At 33.5% G+C, this 17,527-nt stretch overlaps 1 protein-coding gene across 4 annotated transcripts in view; it reads right to left on the bottom strand.

Moving 5' to 3' along the window:
* ABHD12 (abhydrolase domain containing 12, lysophospholipase) overlaps positions 1-17,527 on the bottom strand; it is a 130,128-nt gene that overhangs the window by 47,578 nt on the left and 65,023 nt on the right. For all 4 annotated transcript variants that reach the window (XM_051975823.1, XM_051975821.1, XM_051975822.1 and 1 more), the window contains one exon: positions 7,215-7,320. In XM_051975823.1, the coding sequence (XP_051831783.1) occupies positions 7,215-7,320 (106 nt within the window). The remainder of the gene's footprint in view (positions 1-7,214; positions 7,321-17,527) is intronic.

The following is a 17,527-nucleotide window of genomic DNA, read 5'->3' as shown; positions in this document are numbered from 1 at the left end:
AGTTCAATCTATCATTTATTGCTCTAAATCTTATCTCCGATTACCCTTTCTATTTCCTTAATTCTTCCTCAGTCTCATTATATACATGCACTGTTGGTTGGTTATTATCCTTTGTTCTCAAAGAGGACCAAAATAATATTACTATGTTGGGTCAAGGTACAGTGTGTCCAACTGTGGCTTATCAGACCAATAGGAGCTCAGAACAGATACAAATAGTCCATATGAATATGCACTGTAATGACATGATGCATACTCTTTAGTACAATGCATAGTTACATGCTCTGGGATTTCACTTTTAGTCAGTGAAATCCACAAGACCTGTTTGATCACTAGCTGATCGTATAGGTAAGAAAGAAGCTACCATTTGATATCAGCCCTGCTTCCCATCATGATTTCTGCCAGTTCAGGTCCCCTAGAGCATATCTTCCAAGCTCAGGAAGTCACACACTCATGTATCACACAGCTGCTGGAAGCCACACATTATGATATGCTATCTCTATTTTTCTGTATTTCTTTCTGAGGTATTTTCTCTGCTTTTTGGGAGGGGGCTCTACTACAGATTTCTTAGCATCTAAACTGATGAGGCAGAAAGGTGGCAGCTCCACCTCATCTTCACCTTTTTCTTAGTCTTTTAATTGGTTGTGGCCACATTCATAGGATGAGCTCTCAGTATCTCAGCATCTTAGGCTTAAATGGAATTGGCTATGGCAGAATGGACCTTTTCAGAAAAAGGTCAGGAATACTATGAAAAGCTTTACAAATGTATCCTACCTGATGAGATACCATATTTTTTGACTTGGGCAGGGAACAAGAAGAAATATCTTCTAAACTGATTCTTGCCTGGGTAATTACATCAGCTAAATTGCTGGAAAAAGTGATATGCTCATATAAGCAAGGAGTTAAAAGAATCTGAAAATGGGGATTATGAAAAGGAGGAGGGATACAAGACAAGGGTGTTGATCTAGGGTTACAAGTTACTAGAATCTTATATAAATTCAATTAAAAATTAATAACATTTTCATGTGCCTACTATGTATCATACATTGTGATAAGAAATAGATATGTCAATAAAAAGTTAAAAAAAATTAAAAATTAAAAAAGATAAGAAATAGATATATAAAGGCAAAAATGAAAAGAACATTTCAACAAATTTATATTAAACCTGACTTTAGGTCAATCTAAGCAATATTCTCTTGGACCTTAGTCATCCCATTACTTTTATTAAATCATCTGTTAACTATCTTTGCTTCCATTTTTTAAACAACTTGTTAAAATCTAAGTTGGTTGACGAGTTCCTTGTGCATCCACATTTCTCTGTGGATGAGAAAATATGTTAACTATTCTTCCTCATAGAAACTTTTTCTGTATCTTCAGAATTTCATTCCTGAGAGCTTCCTGCCTCTGCTTAGTTGACTTCCATTGAAGAATTTTTGTTCACTGACTCCTATACCTCATTCTTTTTCTCAATCATGTGAAATCTGTTGCTAAATAAGTAAATGTAAGTCAGATTCCATGATATTTTTCTTTTTCTCTTCCTCTATCAAAAATTCTATGATACGTTGTCACTTCTGCACTAGGTTTCTATTACTTTTAATCAAACAACAAATAATTTCTTGTCAGTGAGCCTCAGGCCCAGAGTAAAAGTTTGCCTCATTAGTTCCTTCAACCTTCTACAAAGTGAAATTATCATTAGGGCAAATCAAAATAGTTTTAGGTGCTTTTTTGGTAATACCTATACACAACAGATATCTAAAGTAACACATTGGTATTGAATCATTTCCCTAAACCAGGTTAGAATTCTGATTCCCAAACTCAACTTATTACAGAAGCTGGTATTACAGTGGATTGAGCATTGGAACTAGAGTGAGGAATCCTTGAGATCAAATGTGGCTTCAATCACTTAACAGCTTTGTGATCCTGGACATGCCATATTTAAGGTGTTTGCCTCAATTTCCAAAACATGCTTATTTCCTTTATATATGCTTTACAATTTACAGAGCAACTCAGAAATATTATCTCATTTTATTACAACAGTCCTAGAACGTCTATTATGATTCCTATCATTTTCCAACCTTCTTTCACTTAAAAGCTGTTTCTATTAAATGTCATATGCTTCCAGAACTATAATCCAATTGTAGATCCTATTTTAAGTCCCAGTGATATTTTTGATATAAATTTTCCTCTTTACATTGGAATAAACCACTCTACATACATACATACATATATATATATATATATATATGCATTTCTATATTGTTGTCATTCAATAAGCCATGGTGCAGAAATACAAATTCCATTTTCACTATCTTCCTAAAATTTGGCCTCTCTCTTCTGTAGATTTTACTTTCTTTAGTATTAATGGGGGAATCACAACTTGTGCTCCTAAGGTTTTTTCTTGGCTAAAAATTTATAGTGCTGAATATCTAACTACCCTGTGTAGGATGGCTTTTATGAGAATAGTTCTTCAGCATTCTCTGCCAAAGTCAACTTACAAATGAACTTTTAGATTACATGCTGAAAATATGTTAGACCAGAACTGCTGATAAAATATTCATAACTAAAAGTCCTGCCACATTTTCAACCTCTATTTGTATATGGTATGTTGAGATTGTTTATTTTTTTTTTAAATCAATGTATTTCTCCTTTTGCCATTACAAATGGAAACTGAAGCTCAAAATAGTAGCATTATTTTGAACTAGAAGCAATACTTATCATAAGCCTAATTGCAACTTATTTTGGAAACCAACACATCTTTAAAGTTAATAATAAAATTATTCATTTTAATTCTCTATAAGTTTTTTAAAAATCATTTTTATATTTTGTTATTCTGAACCTGAAAGATACGAAGACAAACATTTCTATGTACAAAGAGCAGGGAAAAAAGGGTTATATATGAAATTGTGAATCTTTTTTATATATCTTAATTTTAAAGCTGTCCTGTAGTTAACTTTTTAACAAAAAATTTAAATTTATTAATTTAATTATTCTTTTTAAATTTAAATTTTAAAAATTAAAAATTAAATTCTCCTACCCATATCAATTATATATGTTTAACATCATGCAAAACATAATTCCACATCAGCCACGGTTTTTTTTTTTAAAGCAAGAAAAATCAAGTGAGATTATACTTTAATTTGCACTCAAAGCTCATCAATTGTTTTTCCGGGGACTCCTTTGGAATTATTGTCTTTCTTCTATCATTGCACCGATCAGAGTAATCAAATCTTTCATAGCTGATCATCATTACAGCATTGCTATTACTGTGCACAATGAGCTCCTGGGTTCTCATTTAACTTTAGATCAGTTCTTATGCCTTTTTCTGAAACCACCCACCTTACTTCTCACCATACAATAATATTCCATCATAATCATATACTATAACTTGTTCAGCCATTCCCCAATTAATGGGCATCTCCTTGATTTCCAATTATTTGTCACCACTAAAAGAAATGTTATAAATATTTTTGTGTATAAAAGTCTTTTTTTTTTTCCCCTTTTCCTTTGATTTCTTTGGGATATTGACCTAGTAGTGGTATGGCTGGGTCAAAGGAAATGCAATTTTATAATCCTTTGGGCTTAGTTCCAAATTATTCTTCAAAATGCTTGGGCCCACTTAATTATTCTACCAACATTAGGTGTGAGGGAGTACCTCAGATCTGTTTTAATTTGCCTTTCTCCAATTAATGGTGATTTGGACACTTTTTATATGACTATATCTATATACATATGATTTCTTATTCTGAAAATTGCCCGTTTAATATCCTTTTGACCATTTATCATGTCACTTGGGGAATGGCTCTTATCTTAATAAATGTCACTCAATTCTATACTCAGCATATATTTGACAAATAAGGCTTTTATCAAACAAACTTTCTGATAAAAAAAATTTTCATATTGTCTATGTTAACTTTTGACAAAACTTAAGTTTCCCAATTCTTTTTATTAATCATGTCTACTTTTGCTTAGTCTGAGATCATGAATGCTACCCCAGCCTTGTTTTTGGTTCAATTAAAGCATATTAGATTCTGTTTTAACCCTTTATTTTAAGGGTTTTATTTTAATTTTCAGTGTTTCTGCTTCAAGTGTGTTCTCGTATAAAGAATATAATGTTGATTCTGTTTTTTAATCCCTTCTGTTACCTGATTCTGTTTTATGGTTGAGTTTTCCCATTCATATTTGCATTATGATTACTGTGTATTTCCCTCTATTCCATTTTCTGTTTCTTCTCTTTATTTTTATCCCATCTCTGTTCAAAAAGTCTATTTTGCTTTTCTCTACCATCTCCCACATTCTGTCCTCTCTTTTATCATTCCCCTCTCCTCTTTTCTCTCATTTCCTTCCCTTAAGTATTTCTCTATTGGGGAAATTATAATTCTATACATAACTGAGCAGATGTAGCGTGCACACACATACATGTATGTATTTATATGTATATTCTTCCTTCCTTGAGTTAATTCCAATGAGAGTGAAGTTCAAGCACTAAACTACTAGGATCCACAGAAAGGTCCAAAAATGTTAGTATCAGAAGGCACCCAGAAACAGAAAGGTACCTTTCTGCTGTTGCTGCAGCCTCAGAGTTGGACTCTAGTTAAGTCTATTGTTAAGTTACATTACACTGTAAATAAAGCATATCTAAGAGAAATGTTTTCTAAACTTATCAGAAAAAGAACCTGAGTATATTGTACCAAATTCCAAACTCTTTTGCCTGACATCTGAGACTCTTTACAACCTGGCACTCTTCTAGCCTTGTATTTTATCTTACTTCCTCATCATGTAAAAAAGATGCATTGCACCAAAGGAAACATATAGTCACCACAAACTCCAAAAAGGAGTGTTGCCTGTCCCTTAAATGTGCTCTATATTCTCTATTCTCCATGTTTTTGTTCCTAGAATTATCTTTGCTTAAAGCAATCCTTTCTCCAACTTTTGCCTGCTAAATTTTTATCCAGGCTTTGAATCACAATTCAAATATCTCCTCCTTCAACAAGCCTTCCTTGATTCTCTTTCATGAATAGCATTCTCTCTTGGACCTCACACAGTACTTTATATCATACCAAATACACTTGGTCATGTAACATTATATTCTGATTTCTTATTAGTCTTTTCCTTTTACTGGACTGCAAGTTCTTTAAGGGTAGGGGTTCTTTCTCATCTAAATTCAGTATCTTCCCCAGCACAAGTATTTTGCCCACAATAGGCCCTTAATAAATGCTCAAACATAAACATAAACACAAATTAGTGAATACAACTAATGATCCTAGATGGCGCTAATTACCTAAGACATAACTAAGACAACACAGAAAATCCTACCAACAATATTTTTTACCACAATCTCCACCCTAATCTGAGTGATCACAAGTCATGATACACAACCCATTTTATCCTTTGTTTTTCATCTATAAAATATGAAGATTGGGCTAGGTAATCTCTAAGGACATCACTAGCTCTGACATTTGCAAGCTCAAGATTCTCTTCATTAAGAAAAAATACCGAATTATCTGAAAATAAATGATAGGATTGACTCAGCTATTATTCTCTGCAATTCCAGCATCAATACTTGTTTATGATTCCTTGTCCTTTCTTGAGAATCCTCACTTATTTTAGATATAAACCATCAGCAATTGTCAATAAGATGACAAAATCTTAATTATTTCAGATACTGAAATTCAGTAACAACATTTATTAAGCATATATTGTATGCAAAACATTATGTTAGATAGACTCTGTGGGAAAAACACAAATTTTTTTGTCTGTCTCTCTCTGCTCCCTAACATAGCTAGGGTAACTAGATGACACTAACTGCTCTCGCCTCAGTTTTCTCTCATTGGCAAAATGAGGGATTTAAATTTAATGTGTAATAGATCATGGATACAATATATATACAAATAATTATGATAAATAATGTTCACATTAGAAAATGCAAGCAAAGTACATGTTAAGTTCAAGGACAATCTCCCCTTAACAACTGGAAGGAGCAGGCCTTCCTGCATTGGTGGCACTTAAGCAGGGCTACAGAAATAGGTAAACTTTCAATGGGTTCAAAGAAAGCAGAGGGACTTCCAGGTAGAGAGAATAGTGTGAAAAGATACACAGAAAAAAGCACAGTTTGTCAAACAGTAAGTAATAGAAACGAAGGCAAGAAAGACAAAGGGGACATTAAGATGGTGGAAAGCCATGCAAGCCAAACAAAGAAGTCAAAATTTTACTCAGCAGGCAACAGAAAGTCACTGAAGACATGCGGCATAAGACCAGGTCTATATATCCGAAGTATTTGGCGCAGCAGAAATGGGTAGCTGATGAGCAACATCTGTAGAGAGGAGCTAGCCATTACTACTGAGTGCCAAACATCCCTCACTCATAGGGTAGACAAAGCAGCAAGGGATCCTGAAGGCAGGAGGCAGCAGGAGGCAAATGAATCCCCTCTCTGCCGGGCCCCTCCCCTCAGATCTGCAAGGAGCCCACGATTTTTTTCTGGGGAATTTTTATACTACTGGTACTAGTGAGACTTCAGTTGGAGGGTGTATGTGGGGTGTGTCTTAGGATTCAGAGGAAAAGTTTAAATTTTAATAATAGAATGGCACTTCTAATAATGGTGGCAATATCATACTGAAGTCCCAGGTAACGAGTACATGCTTTCTAGTGCAATCTTCAAGAGTCTATGTACATTATATTGTCATCTGTAGATGAGATTTTTGTGCTTCAAATATAACAGGACATCACAAAAATTTTAATAAGGATAAACAATGATACTGGTACAATTATGTGCAGGATCAAAGTGGAGCTCCATTATTCAGGGCATCCAGATCACGTGGAAGATTAACATAAGGTCACAGATTTAAAGCTGCAAGGGACCTCAGAGGTGACATGCTGCAACAGCCTGAGTTTGTTGATATGATTATTAATACTTAACATTTAAAGAGAACATTGAAATTTGTCAGGAACTTTACATTCATTACTTCTTTTGAAATTCACAACAACTGATCTGATGTTAGTATTATTTATAAATATTGTCTTCATTTTTCAAATAAGGAATTGAAATCTAGAGAGGTTGACTTATTCAAGAGTGAATGAGTGAATGTCATGGTTGAGATATGAACCCAGCATCCCTCACTCCAAATCTTTTTACTGCACCATGCTGCCTCCCAAATTTCATTAAAAGTCTTGCAGAAAAATTCTAGCAACTCAACCACCGAAGAACAAAATCTTCTACTTACCAGACTCCAATAGTTACTCCTTCTTCTGGCTGGAGGTAGTAATTATACGTGTGATTTAAGCCCTGGTCCTGTGGCTTTTTCAAGTCAATGAAATAGGGAACCCTCACTGTTGGTTGAAAGAAAAGATTACATTAGAGTTTAATGGCTGTGCACAAATACAAGGTAAGACTTCCAAATCATCTTGTTCTTTTGTCATTTCAGGCATGTTCGACTATTCATGATCCCATTTGGAGTTTTCTTGGCAAAAATACTGGAATGATTTGCTATTTTCCTTTTCAGCTCATTTTACAGATAAGGAAATTGTGACACAGGGTTAAATGACTTACCCAGGGTCACAAAGATAATAAAAGGAGGCCAAGATTCTTCTCAACTTCAGGAGGCATTCTATCACTGTACCACCTAGCTACCCCTATCAAATTATTCTTATGACTTTAAACATTTACTCCCAGGTAATCCCCTAAATCCCCAAACACAAACTAGGTTTTCAATCAGAGAATGCTACCACAGAATGAATTAATTAGATGGTTGTAGAAAATTCAATGCACAATTTGAAAATTTATATAGATATTCACCTGAGAAGGTAATTAACACCATGTGATTAATTAATTAATTAATCCCACATCTCCCTAGTCCTAAGAAAGCCTTCTAACCTTTTGCCTTTTTTACCTTTTACTTCTGTCTCATCTCCCACCTCTACTTCAAAAGGTTGAAAAACTTGTCTACACTAGAAGTACAGATTGGGAAACGGAGCTGAAGTTAAATGAACTTCATTAAAAACCCCCATTTTTAAGCCCTCATAATTGGGCTTAATTTAACTGAAAATGCCCTTTTTTTGACCTCTTAATAATTGAAACCATTGATCTTTGCCCACATCTAAAATTCAAGGTGAGGGGCTGCAGAACCTTGTACAGCACTATAGGCAGAGCAGGAGCTTAATAATTGCTTGTCAAATTCTCTAAAAAGGCTTACATCCTGCCCTCCTCTTTTGGCTTCAGAAACACCACACTTCCTAATTTTCTTTTTTATCATGTTTCATAATTTTGTATCTAGAAAAGTCTTTCAGCAAGAATTGGTGACATTTAGATTGAAAGTCTAGGAGAGACATAATCATGGCTGCTACTGTACAACCTTTCAATTCAATACATTATCTGAGATCAACCATATTCATGGCTGAAAACAGGAGCAAAATACTGTTGATAGATTTGCAAACCTACAGATCGGAGACATTTATGTGGACCATCACTGGAGTAAGGCAGTTTAGTAAACTATATTAACAATGATAAAAAAGAATAATATCATTAAATACCATATTAATGTCTGTATGCTCAATGCCTTGAGAAACAAGAGAACTGTTATTCAAGGTTGTAATTTGTTTTTCTCTATATAATAATTTGGTGAGTTTTTTCTACATATTTATAAGAATTGTGTGAAAAATCAGTGATATTACCTTTTATTAAGTACTTTTTAGAAGATAATGATTCAGTACTGTGCCTATACTGTCTAAAAACCTACCAATGGCATACTTCTAAATTACTTTTTAGGCACATTTCAAACATCATTGTACTGTGACCATGTTAAAATGTTTTCTTTATTTTTTATTGCCTTTTATTTTTCCAAATACATGCAAAGATGCAAAACCTTGTGCTCCAAATGTTTTTCTCTCTCTTTTCCTCACCCATCCCCTAGACAGCAATCAATCCAATATAGGTTAAACATAAGCAATTCTAAACATATTTCCATATTTGTCATGCTGTGCACACACACACATATACACAAATTTGGATCAAAAGGAGGGGAAAAAAAAGCCCACAAACAAACCATCAAAAAAAAAGGGATGAAAACCACATTCAATCTCCATAATTTTTTCTCTGGATGAGGGTGGCTCTTTTCATCACAAGTCTATTGGAATTACCTTGAATCACCTCATTGTAACATTTTTTAACTTGCATCTCTATCCCTGACCACTCTCCTGAGCTCCAGGCTTACATATTCATTCAATTGCGAGCAAAACCTCTTCACCTGAATATCTTATGGGCACTGCAAATACAACATGTCTAACACTAAGCATGTTATAATTTTCCTATATATGTTCTTGCTATTTTCCTCATTTCTATTCAAGGTACCACTATTCAACTCATCTCCAGTAATTGAAACTTTAGCTTGATCTTTGATATTTCTCTCTCCCTCTAACTTACCATGTCTAATTAATCATCCAAACTATTGAATATTCCATGCCATAGAAGAAAAAAAAATCCCACATATATGGAAATCTTTAAATAAGTCTACAGAATCTAAGAGTATTATTTTTAAGTGCAATCTAATCCATAAGTCTTTTTCTTTGGATTTAGAGCTAGAAAAGAATTTACAAAGTAATTCCTTTATTTTACAGAAAAAGAAACTAAGGCTTAGAGGTAGTGATTTGTCCAAGGCAACCTAAGACTCACAGTTAAGATTCAAATTCAAATTCACTTCCCACCAGACCATTCACATGCAGGATGAATTTTTTATCCTTAGTACATCACAGAATCCTCAATCCAGATCCACCTATAACACTTTCCATGCTGAACCTTGAAAGTGAATATCTAAAGGAAGAAGACAGATCACTTTGAGGATTTTTCTAGAGTTCAAGTTCAATATTAGTCAACAGTGTATACAAGGTAGACCAAAAAAAAAAAAAAAAAGAAAAAAAAAAAAGAAAGAAAGAAAAAGAAATAGAAGCAAATGTGATATTTGAATGTCTTGAGAAAGGTTTAGTATTCAGAATAAGAAAGAAGATATTATCAGTGCCTTTGGTCATGCCCTGTGGAAATCGACTATAGCATGGTGTTCACTTCCAGACATGTTTTTGGAAGAGGATAGACAAGCTGAAGGTGTCTAGAAAATGACAGCTAAGATGGTAAAGGGCCTCGAGATGAAGCTATGTGAAAATCAACTAATGTAAATGGGGATTTTGAATATGGAACAAGAGAAGACTCAACGGGGACACAACCGCTGTCTATAAATATCTGAAGGACTGTGAGGTCTGCTTCAAGGCAGAGAGCAAAAGTCAGAATAAGGGGTAGAATTGATCAATTAGAACTCTCCAAAAGCAGAATGGGCAGCTGCCTCATGAGGTGCTAGACTTCCCCTGTTAAGGAGCTGAATTACTTTCCCAAAGGGCTATAAAATTGTGCACACCTTTGAACCAACAGTATCTCTAATAGATCTGTATTCCAAAGAAATCATTAAAAAGAGAGGAAAAGATCTACATGTACAAAAATGTTTATGGCAGTTCTCTTTGTGGTGGCAAAGAACTAGAAATCAAGGAGATACCCATCAATTGGGGAATGGCAGAATAAATTATGGAATCCAAAAGTAATGTTATATTATTGTTCTATAAGAAATGATGAGCAGGCAGACTTCAGAAAAACCTGGAAAAACTTACATAAACCTATGCTGACTGAAGAAAGAAACAGAAGGACATTGTAAACAGTAACAGCAACATTTGCAGATAATCATTTTGATATACTTTGCTCTTTTCAGCAATACAATAATCTAAGACAATTCTAAATGACTCATGATGATGGAAAATGCTAGCAACATCCAGAGAAAGAACTATGGAATCTGAATATAGATTATTGTGTTATTTTTACCCTTTTTTGTTTTTGTTTTTTTCTCTATCATGATTTTTCCCATTTGTTCTGATTCTCCATTCTAAGTATCTACTCTATACTAAAGTAGTATACTTGCAACCAATTTACATGACAACTTGTAATTCATACTTAAATTCCAGTAGCCTAGAAATACAGGATAGATGTGTCTACATAACAGTCATATTAATGCCTAGACAAAAGCAGCTATCTCTAAGACTGCTGAAAATCTGAAGCAATTAGAGTAAAAGGAACAAAAAGATTGGCTTAATTGACTGTGATGAGAATTTCTAAAAATGAACTATATTCCCTGGGAACTTGTTAGATGTATTTTAAAACGTTTCATGAGAGGATAAACATTTAATTGCCTCTGGAGAGATTTCAATAGGGCCATCTGAATGAGGTATGGTTTGGGGAGAAGATCATCATTTACAGGATTCCTACAAAATATCTTTCTGTAGGAATCCTATAAATGATGATTTCTTCTCAAAATTTCTTTCTGAAAGGAGAATTTAAAAAAAAAAAAAAGACAAGTTGTCATAGCATCCCAAGGATACTGATACTGAATTTGTTTGATTTGCTTGTGGTGCTACTCTACACTGATTTGTTTACATCAGCTCTTAATTAGAGATTTTTAGAGTTATTCCCATATGAAAAAAAGATACAATTTTGAGCAGTTATGACAATAATAACAACAGTTAACATGTATATAGAACCTATCATGTACCAGGTACTATGCTAAGTCCTTTACAAATATTATTTTATTTGATCCTCACAACTGGCCAGAGACATAGGTGTTATTATTGTCCTCACTTTACAAATAAGGAACCAAAGGAGAAGAGAGGTTAAGTATCTTGCTTACATTCACACAGGCATGTATTAGAGTCTGAGGCTGGATTTGAACTCAAATCTCCCTTAAATTGTGATACATGAACATTATACAATAACATAGTACTTAAATGATGACTATGAAAAATTCAAAAAATTATGGGAAAATTTATGTGAACTGATGTGAAGTGGATTGAGAAAGATGAGGAAGGAGCAGCTAGGTGGCAAAGTAAATGGAGTACCAGTCCTGAAGTCAGGAGAACCTGAGTTCAAATCTGACCTTAGATATTTAAAACGTCCTGGATGTGTGACCCTGGGCAAGTCACTTAACCCCAACTGCCTCAGGAAAAAAGAAAAAGAAAAAAACAAGAAAGATGAGGAAAACAATATAAACAATGACAATAACAAAGACAGAAACAATAATAACAAAACTAGACACAAGGAAAATGCACCTCTCTATCTTCTTTATGGAAAATTACATATAACATCAGACTTTTGGTGTGCTGTTTAGTTCTCCTAAAATTCATTTATCTCCACCACTTTTATTTCTCACATAAGGGATAACTCTCTAGAAGGGAAAGAAGGAGGGATACATCAGAAAACTGATTGAATAAGAGGTGCCATTATTTTTTTTTTTAAGTTGAAAATTGCCCTACCAAGCTTGACTTTGGGAAGCTGGGAGTAGCATAGTGCACATATTGTCAGACATATATTGCTTTGTTCTAAGAAATTCTTTCAATTTCTTTTATAATGGTCTACTAAGTAAAGGGAAGGCATACTCACAAATAAATATAAAGTAATAATAAAAGAAATTAAAATAGGTAAAAAAAATTATATCTGAATATAATTGTTGAAAAAGACAATGTTTTGATTTCAGATAAAGAGATATAATGATTAGGAGAGAGTGAAGGAGGTAAGGCAATAGAAATAAGAATAGCTATGTGGAAAGGAAGATGAGCAGACTGTGATGTATTTATTTTGACACAATTCAAAAATCAGAAATACCTTTTAAGGAGGTGAAATTCCATTATTAAAGAACCAAAAGAAATTCAATAATCTAAACTTCTAAGAAAAATCTTTTTTTGATACTTTATTTCAAAACCTATTAGACTATTTCAGAAGTCATATATGCTTACATTACAACCTGAAAACAGATAATCTTCTGAGGCAATTAGGTACACAGTAGATAGAAATATTGGGCTTGAATCAAGACAGGCTAGGTTCAAATCCTCAGAAGGCCTCAGAAACTTATTAGCTGTGTGACTCTGGGCAAGTTATTTAGTTTCCTCAACTGCAAAAAGAAAATAATAATAGTACCTACCTTCTAAGGCTATTGTGAGGATCAAATGAAAAAATAATTTTAAAAGAATCTGATATACAGTGTGTTCTTAATAAATGCTTGTTTACTTCTTTTCTTCATGTATAAATGATCTTTTGATCACAAGGAGTTAAATTAAAAAATGACTTTTCTTCTAGTCAAATTTCTTAAGTATCCTAAGTATCATACAATATATATGCTTCAATAACATGAACATTAAGATTATTAATAAGTACTAGTTGATGGATGCTAAAATTACCCTAAATAACACATTGGAAAAGAATTGACCAAAAAAAAGTGACTAGTAGTAGCACAGAAGAAGCCATCAAAAGAAAAAAAAAATTGAGTTAAAACTTTAAAAATGTATCCAAACTGCTTAATAAGATTTCTTCTCATTTAAAGGATTAATTTTATGAGGTTTAACAAATTAATCCAAACAAGACATTCTAAACAAAAGAATTTTGGGCATGAGAAGTCAAGTCATACTTCTAATAGAATAGTCTCATATAATTTCCAAGTTTTATTTCCTATTTGAAAGATTTTTTATTTTGGAATGGATCCAGTCACTGTATCAAGAAGCTCTACAAAGAAAAATTACTCTAAAGGAAATGGACCAAAGCACAAGGAAAGCAATTCATTAAAGCTATTTAACAGCTTCTAGTTGGAATTGAAGGGAGTGAGATGAGCCAGAATGACTCAAATTTTGGCAGCTGAAAACTCCAAAGGATACAGACAGAGAAACCTATTAAATACAAACAGACAGAGACAGACAGACAAGACACACACACACACACACACACACACACACACACACACACACACACACACACACAGGAAACAGAAACAGAGACAAAGAAATTGATCAACCCCTAAAGTGGGCAGTTATAATTAATTATTCCCATGTTGGTCAATGAGGTAAAAGATCAGAAGATCATAGATGTAGACTTCTAAGACACATTAGAAATCATTTTTTTAAACAGATTTTGATTTTCAGAGCAAGAGTATATATGAAATATGAAAAAGATGCCTACTTTCCCCCACTATGATATGACATAATTCTAGAAATATAAGCAACAGCAATAATACAAGAAAAAGGAATAAGAGACAGGCAAAGAGAAAATATATCTAATTGATGATGATATGATGGGATATTTGGAAAATCCTAGGAAATCAGCAAGGATATTGAGACAATAGTTTTAAATAAGCCCTCAAAAAAAATCAGTAACATTTTTATATAATAACAAAACACACAAAGCAAAAACAGAAAGAGAAATCTCAAAGTATAAAGAAGTAAAAAAAAAAATTCCTACTTAAGCAGAAGGAAGAACAGTCAGTAGCCCTAGCTAATCTGCATCAGTAAGAAAAACAATATTTCCAGAGTTAAGTTATACTTTCGATATTATACCAATCAAATTACCAAGCAGTTACATATAAATAACTTGATAAAAATAATTACAAAATTCATTTTAACCAAAAAGATCAAGAATATAAAGGCAAATAATGAAAAGAACTAAGGATGAAAGGTGAATAGCACTTTCAGATCTCAAACTATATTGTAAAGCAATAGTTGTTGTCATTTTTTTTTTGGGGGGGGAGGCATTTCTAAGGAGAGGCAATCAGTATTAAGTTACTTTCCCAGGGTCACACAGCTGGTATCTGAAGCCAGACTGGAACTCAGCTCCTCCTGATTCCAAGGTCAGTGACCTATCCATTGTACCAAATAAATGTAGTTACCAAAACCATCTGGTATTAGTCAAAAAATAGGAAAAACAATGAATAGAACAGAACAGACAAAAAGGTGATTTTTTAAAAAGATGGAACTCAACAACGCAGTTTTTGATAAAATAGAAAACAAGAATGACCCTGGAGGGATAAAGGTCTCTATTTCATAAAAACTACACAAAAACCTGAAAAGCAGTCTGGCAAACAGGTTTAGACCATCATTTACATAACATTCTAAATGGATTCATGACTGACCTCAATATTAATGAGAAAATTATTAAAACATCTGAAGAAAAGCAAATTATATAACTTTCACATCTACAGGTAGGAGATGTATTATTAACCAAACAAGAGATACAAAAGATCTTTTGCAAAAGATAAAACAAGTGGCTTGAATTATGTGAAAGTGAAAAGCTTTCTGACAGACAAAATAAATGTGTCTAGCATAAGAAGGAAATGGTTTATTGCGGGGGGGGGGGGGGGAGAATCTCCCTATTAAATTTCTCTTATAAGAGTTTTGTATCCAAGATATATAAATAATTAATATATAGAACTTATAGCCATTAAGAGATAAATGGATAAAGGATATGAACAAATAGTTCTCAAAAGAAAACCTACAAAGTATTTGTAACATGAAAGAATGTTTCAAATCACTAATAATAGGAGAAATGCAAATCAAAACAACAACAAGCCTTTATTTCACACTCAGCAGATTGGCAAAGATAACTAAAAAATGGTATAAAGGGTGATATTAGTAAATTAGGGAAACATGGAAAAATATACTTGTCAGATCAATGGATAAGGAAAGAATTTATGACTCAACAAAAGATGGATGGGATCAAGTAGATAGTTTTGATTACCTGAAATTAAAAACTTTTGCACAAAGAAAACTAATTTAGCTAAAATTGGAAGGCAAACAGGAAAAGGAGAGGGGAAGAAAAGGAAGGATTTTTATCAAGTTTATCTGAAAGGCCTCACAAATATAATTTTATTATATAAACAGATAATCCATTGTGTACTTAATTGCCTCTGAAGATTTATCTGTTGAAATCCTTAATTTTTATGCAGACTCTTGTAACAATCTAGGCCAATGGTATGTCTCTCTCAAATTTGTTTGTTTTTCTTTAGAATGAAGGACCTGGATTTGATGGCTTTTCAGGTCCCTTTCCTCTTTATAACTACAAGGTGGTATTCAATTCTAAGAGAGTATTATGATTATAAAAACTGATAGCCACAAACAATAGGGGACTGATTTCATAATGCATAATATGGGAAATAGGGGATTCCTGCATTGAAAAGCCTATGAAATGTAGTGTTTTCTTTCTCTCACCCATTACACTTTAACCATGAATAATGTCCTGCCAATCCCAATAGACCACAGGACAAACACATTCTGTTACTTCTGCAGTCAGTTAGGGCATGTTGGGGAGCTGCCAACCCAACCCAACTGAGACAGGTACAGGAATTGAGGGTGAGGGTCAAAGGCAAGTATTCTAACACAAACTACATGGCCAACTCAAGAATTTTTTGCACCACTGCCAAGTAATTAAAACCTCCATATCAAGGGGGAATGAACACAGAGTTTAACTGATAAAACTCTTACAACTGATTTTTAAAACAGATTTCAACTTCAAACAGAGCTCAAACTTGTTTATTTTACAACCCAAGTACAAAAAAAAATGCTTCTCAGGTTCGAAGGGCCTTGTCTTGCCAATAGATTGCAAATAGGCAGTTCTTTAGACCTGGACAAGACAAACTGGCTGCAACAGGAGCAGTTTCCCCAAAATCTAGGAATTTCATTAAGGCAAAAACATTCAACATATGTAAAAGATAGGGAAGAAGCATGAAATAATAATAGCATTAACTTCATACTGAAATATAGTACTTAAAGGGTTATGAAATTAACTTTGATATGAGTATAATAGAATATTACAATAATAAGATATCAGGAATTCAGAGAAATATGGGAAGACTTGTATAAACTGATTAAGAGTGAAACCTGCAGAACCATGCAGCAGTGTAAGTGTCATTCTTATTTCACCGATGGACAAAGCAAGACTGTAAAGTGACTTGATTAAAGAATTAAAGAGATTTGCTCATAGTCAAACAGCCAGGAGATGACCAAGAGAAGTAGCCCTAACTTGATGTGGTTGATATTGTTGCTAGACCTCAGAAGACAGGATGAGGAAGGAGACCTGAGTTCAAATTTTGCCTCCAAATTCAGTCTTCTAGTGTATATATAGAAAGTGAAAGAATATAAAATTGAAATACAAATTTCTGAATGGGTTCTAAATTGCTAGATTCCAGCTGACTTCAACCGACATCAGTAACTGAAAAGTAACGAATACTTACTACAAAGGACAGAGAAAAAGATGAGATGAGGCAGAAGGTTAGGTTTGTACGAAAAAAATGGCAACAAATACTAGTAGGAAATAAACAGTAACAATAGATCCCTTCCTATCATGCCAAGTTCAGGGGAGCTAGTTAAAATTTTTAAAAAGTGAACTTAATCTAGAGATAGTAACTTGGAGTGGCCATAATGCAGGGTTTGGAGTGAGGAAAATCTGAATTCATCTTTGGCCTCAGTTGAATGTTAGTTGGGTATATTAGATTCTGGGCAAGTCATTTAAGCTATCTGCCTTAGTTTCTTCGTCTATTAAATGGAGATAATAATAGCATCTACTGTCCAAGATTTTTGTGGGATTCAAATGAAATAATGACAGTAAAACATTCAGCACAATGTATGGTATACGGCAAACATTTATGTAAATGTTGTCTGACCCAGGAATTAGAACCAAGTTAAATCTCTGTTCTTA

This window comes from Antechinus flavipes, chromosome 2, assembly GCF_016432865.1.
Source record: "Antechinus flavipes isolate AdamAnt ecotype Samford, QLD, Australia chromosome 2, AdamAnt_v2, whole genome shotgun sequence".
Lineage (NCBI taxonomy): Eukaryota > Metazoa > Chordata > Mammalia > Dasyuromorphia > Dasyuridae > Antechinus > Antechinus flavipes.
This window is presented reverse-complemented; position numbering and strand designations above follow the sequence as displayed.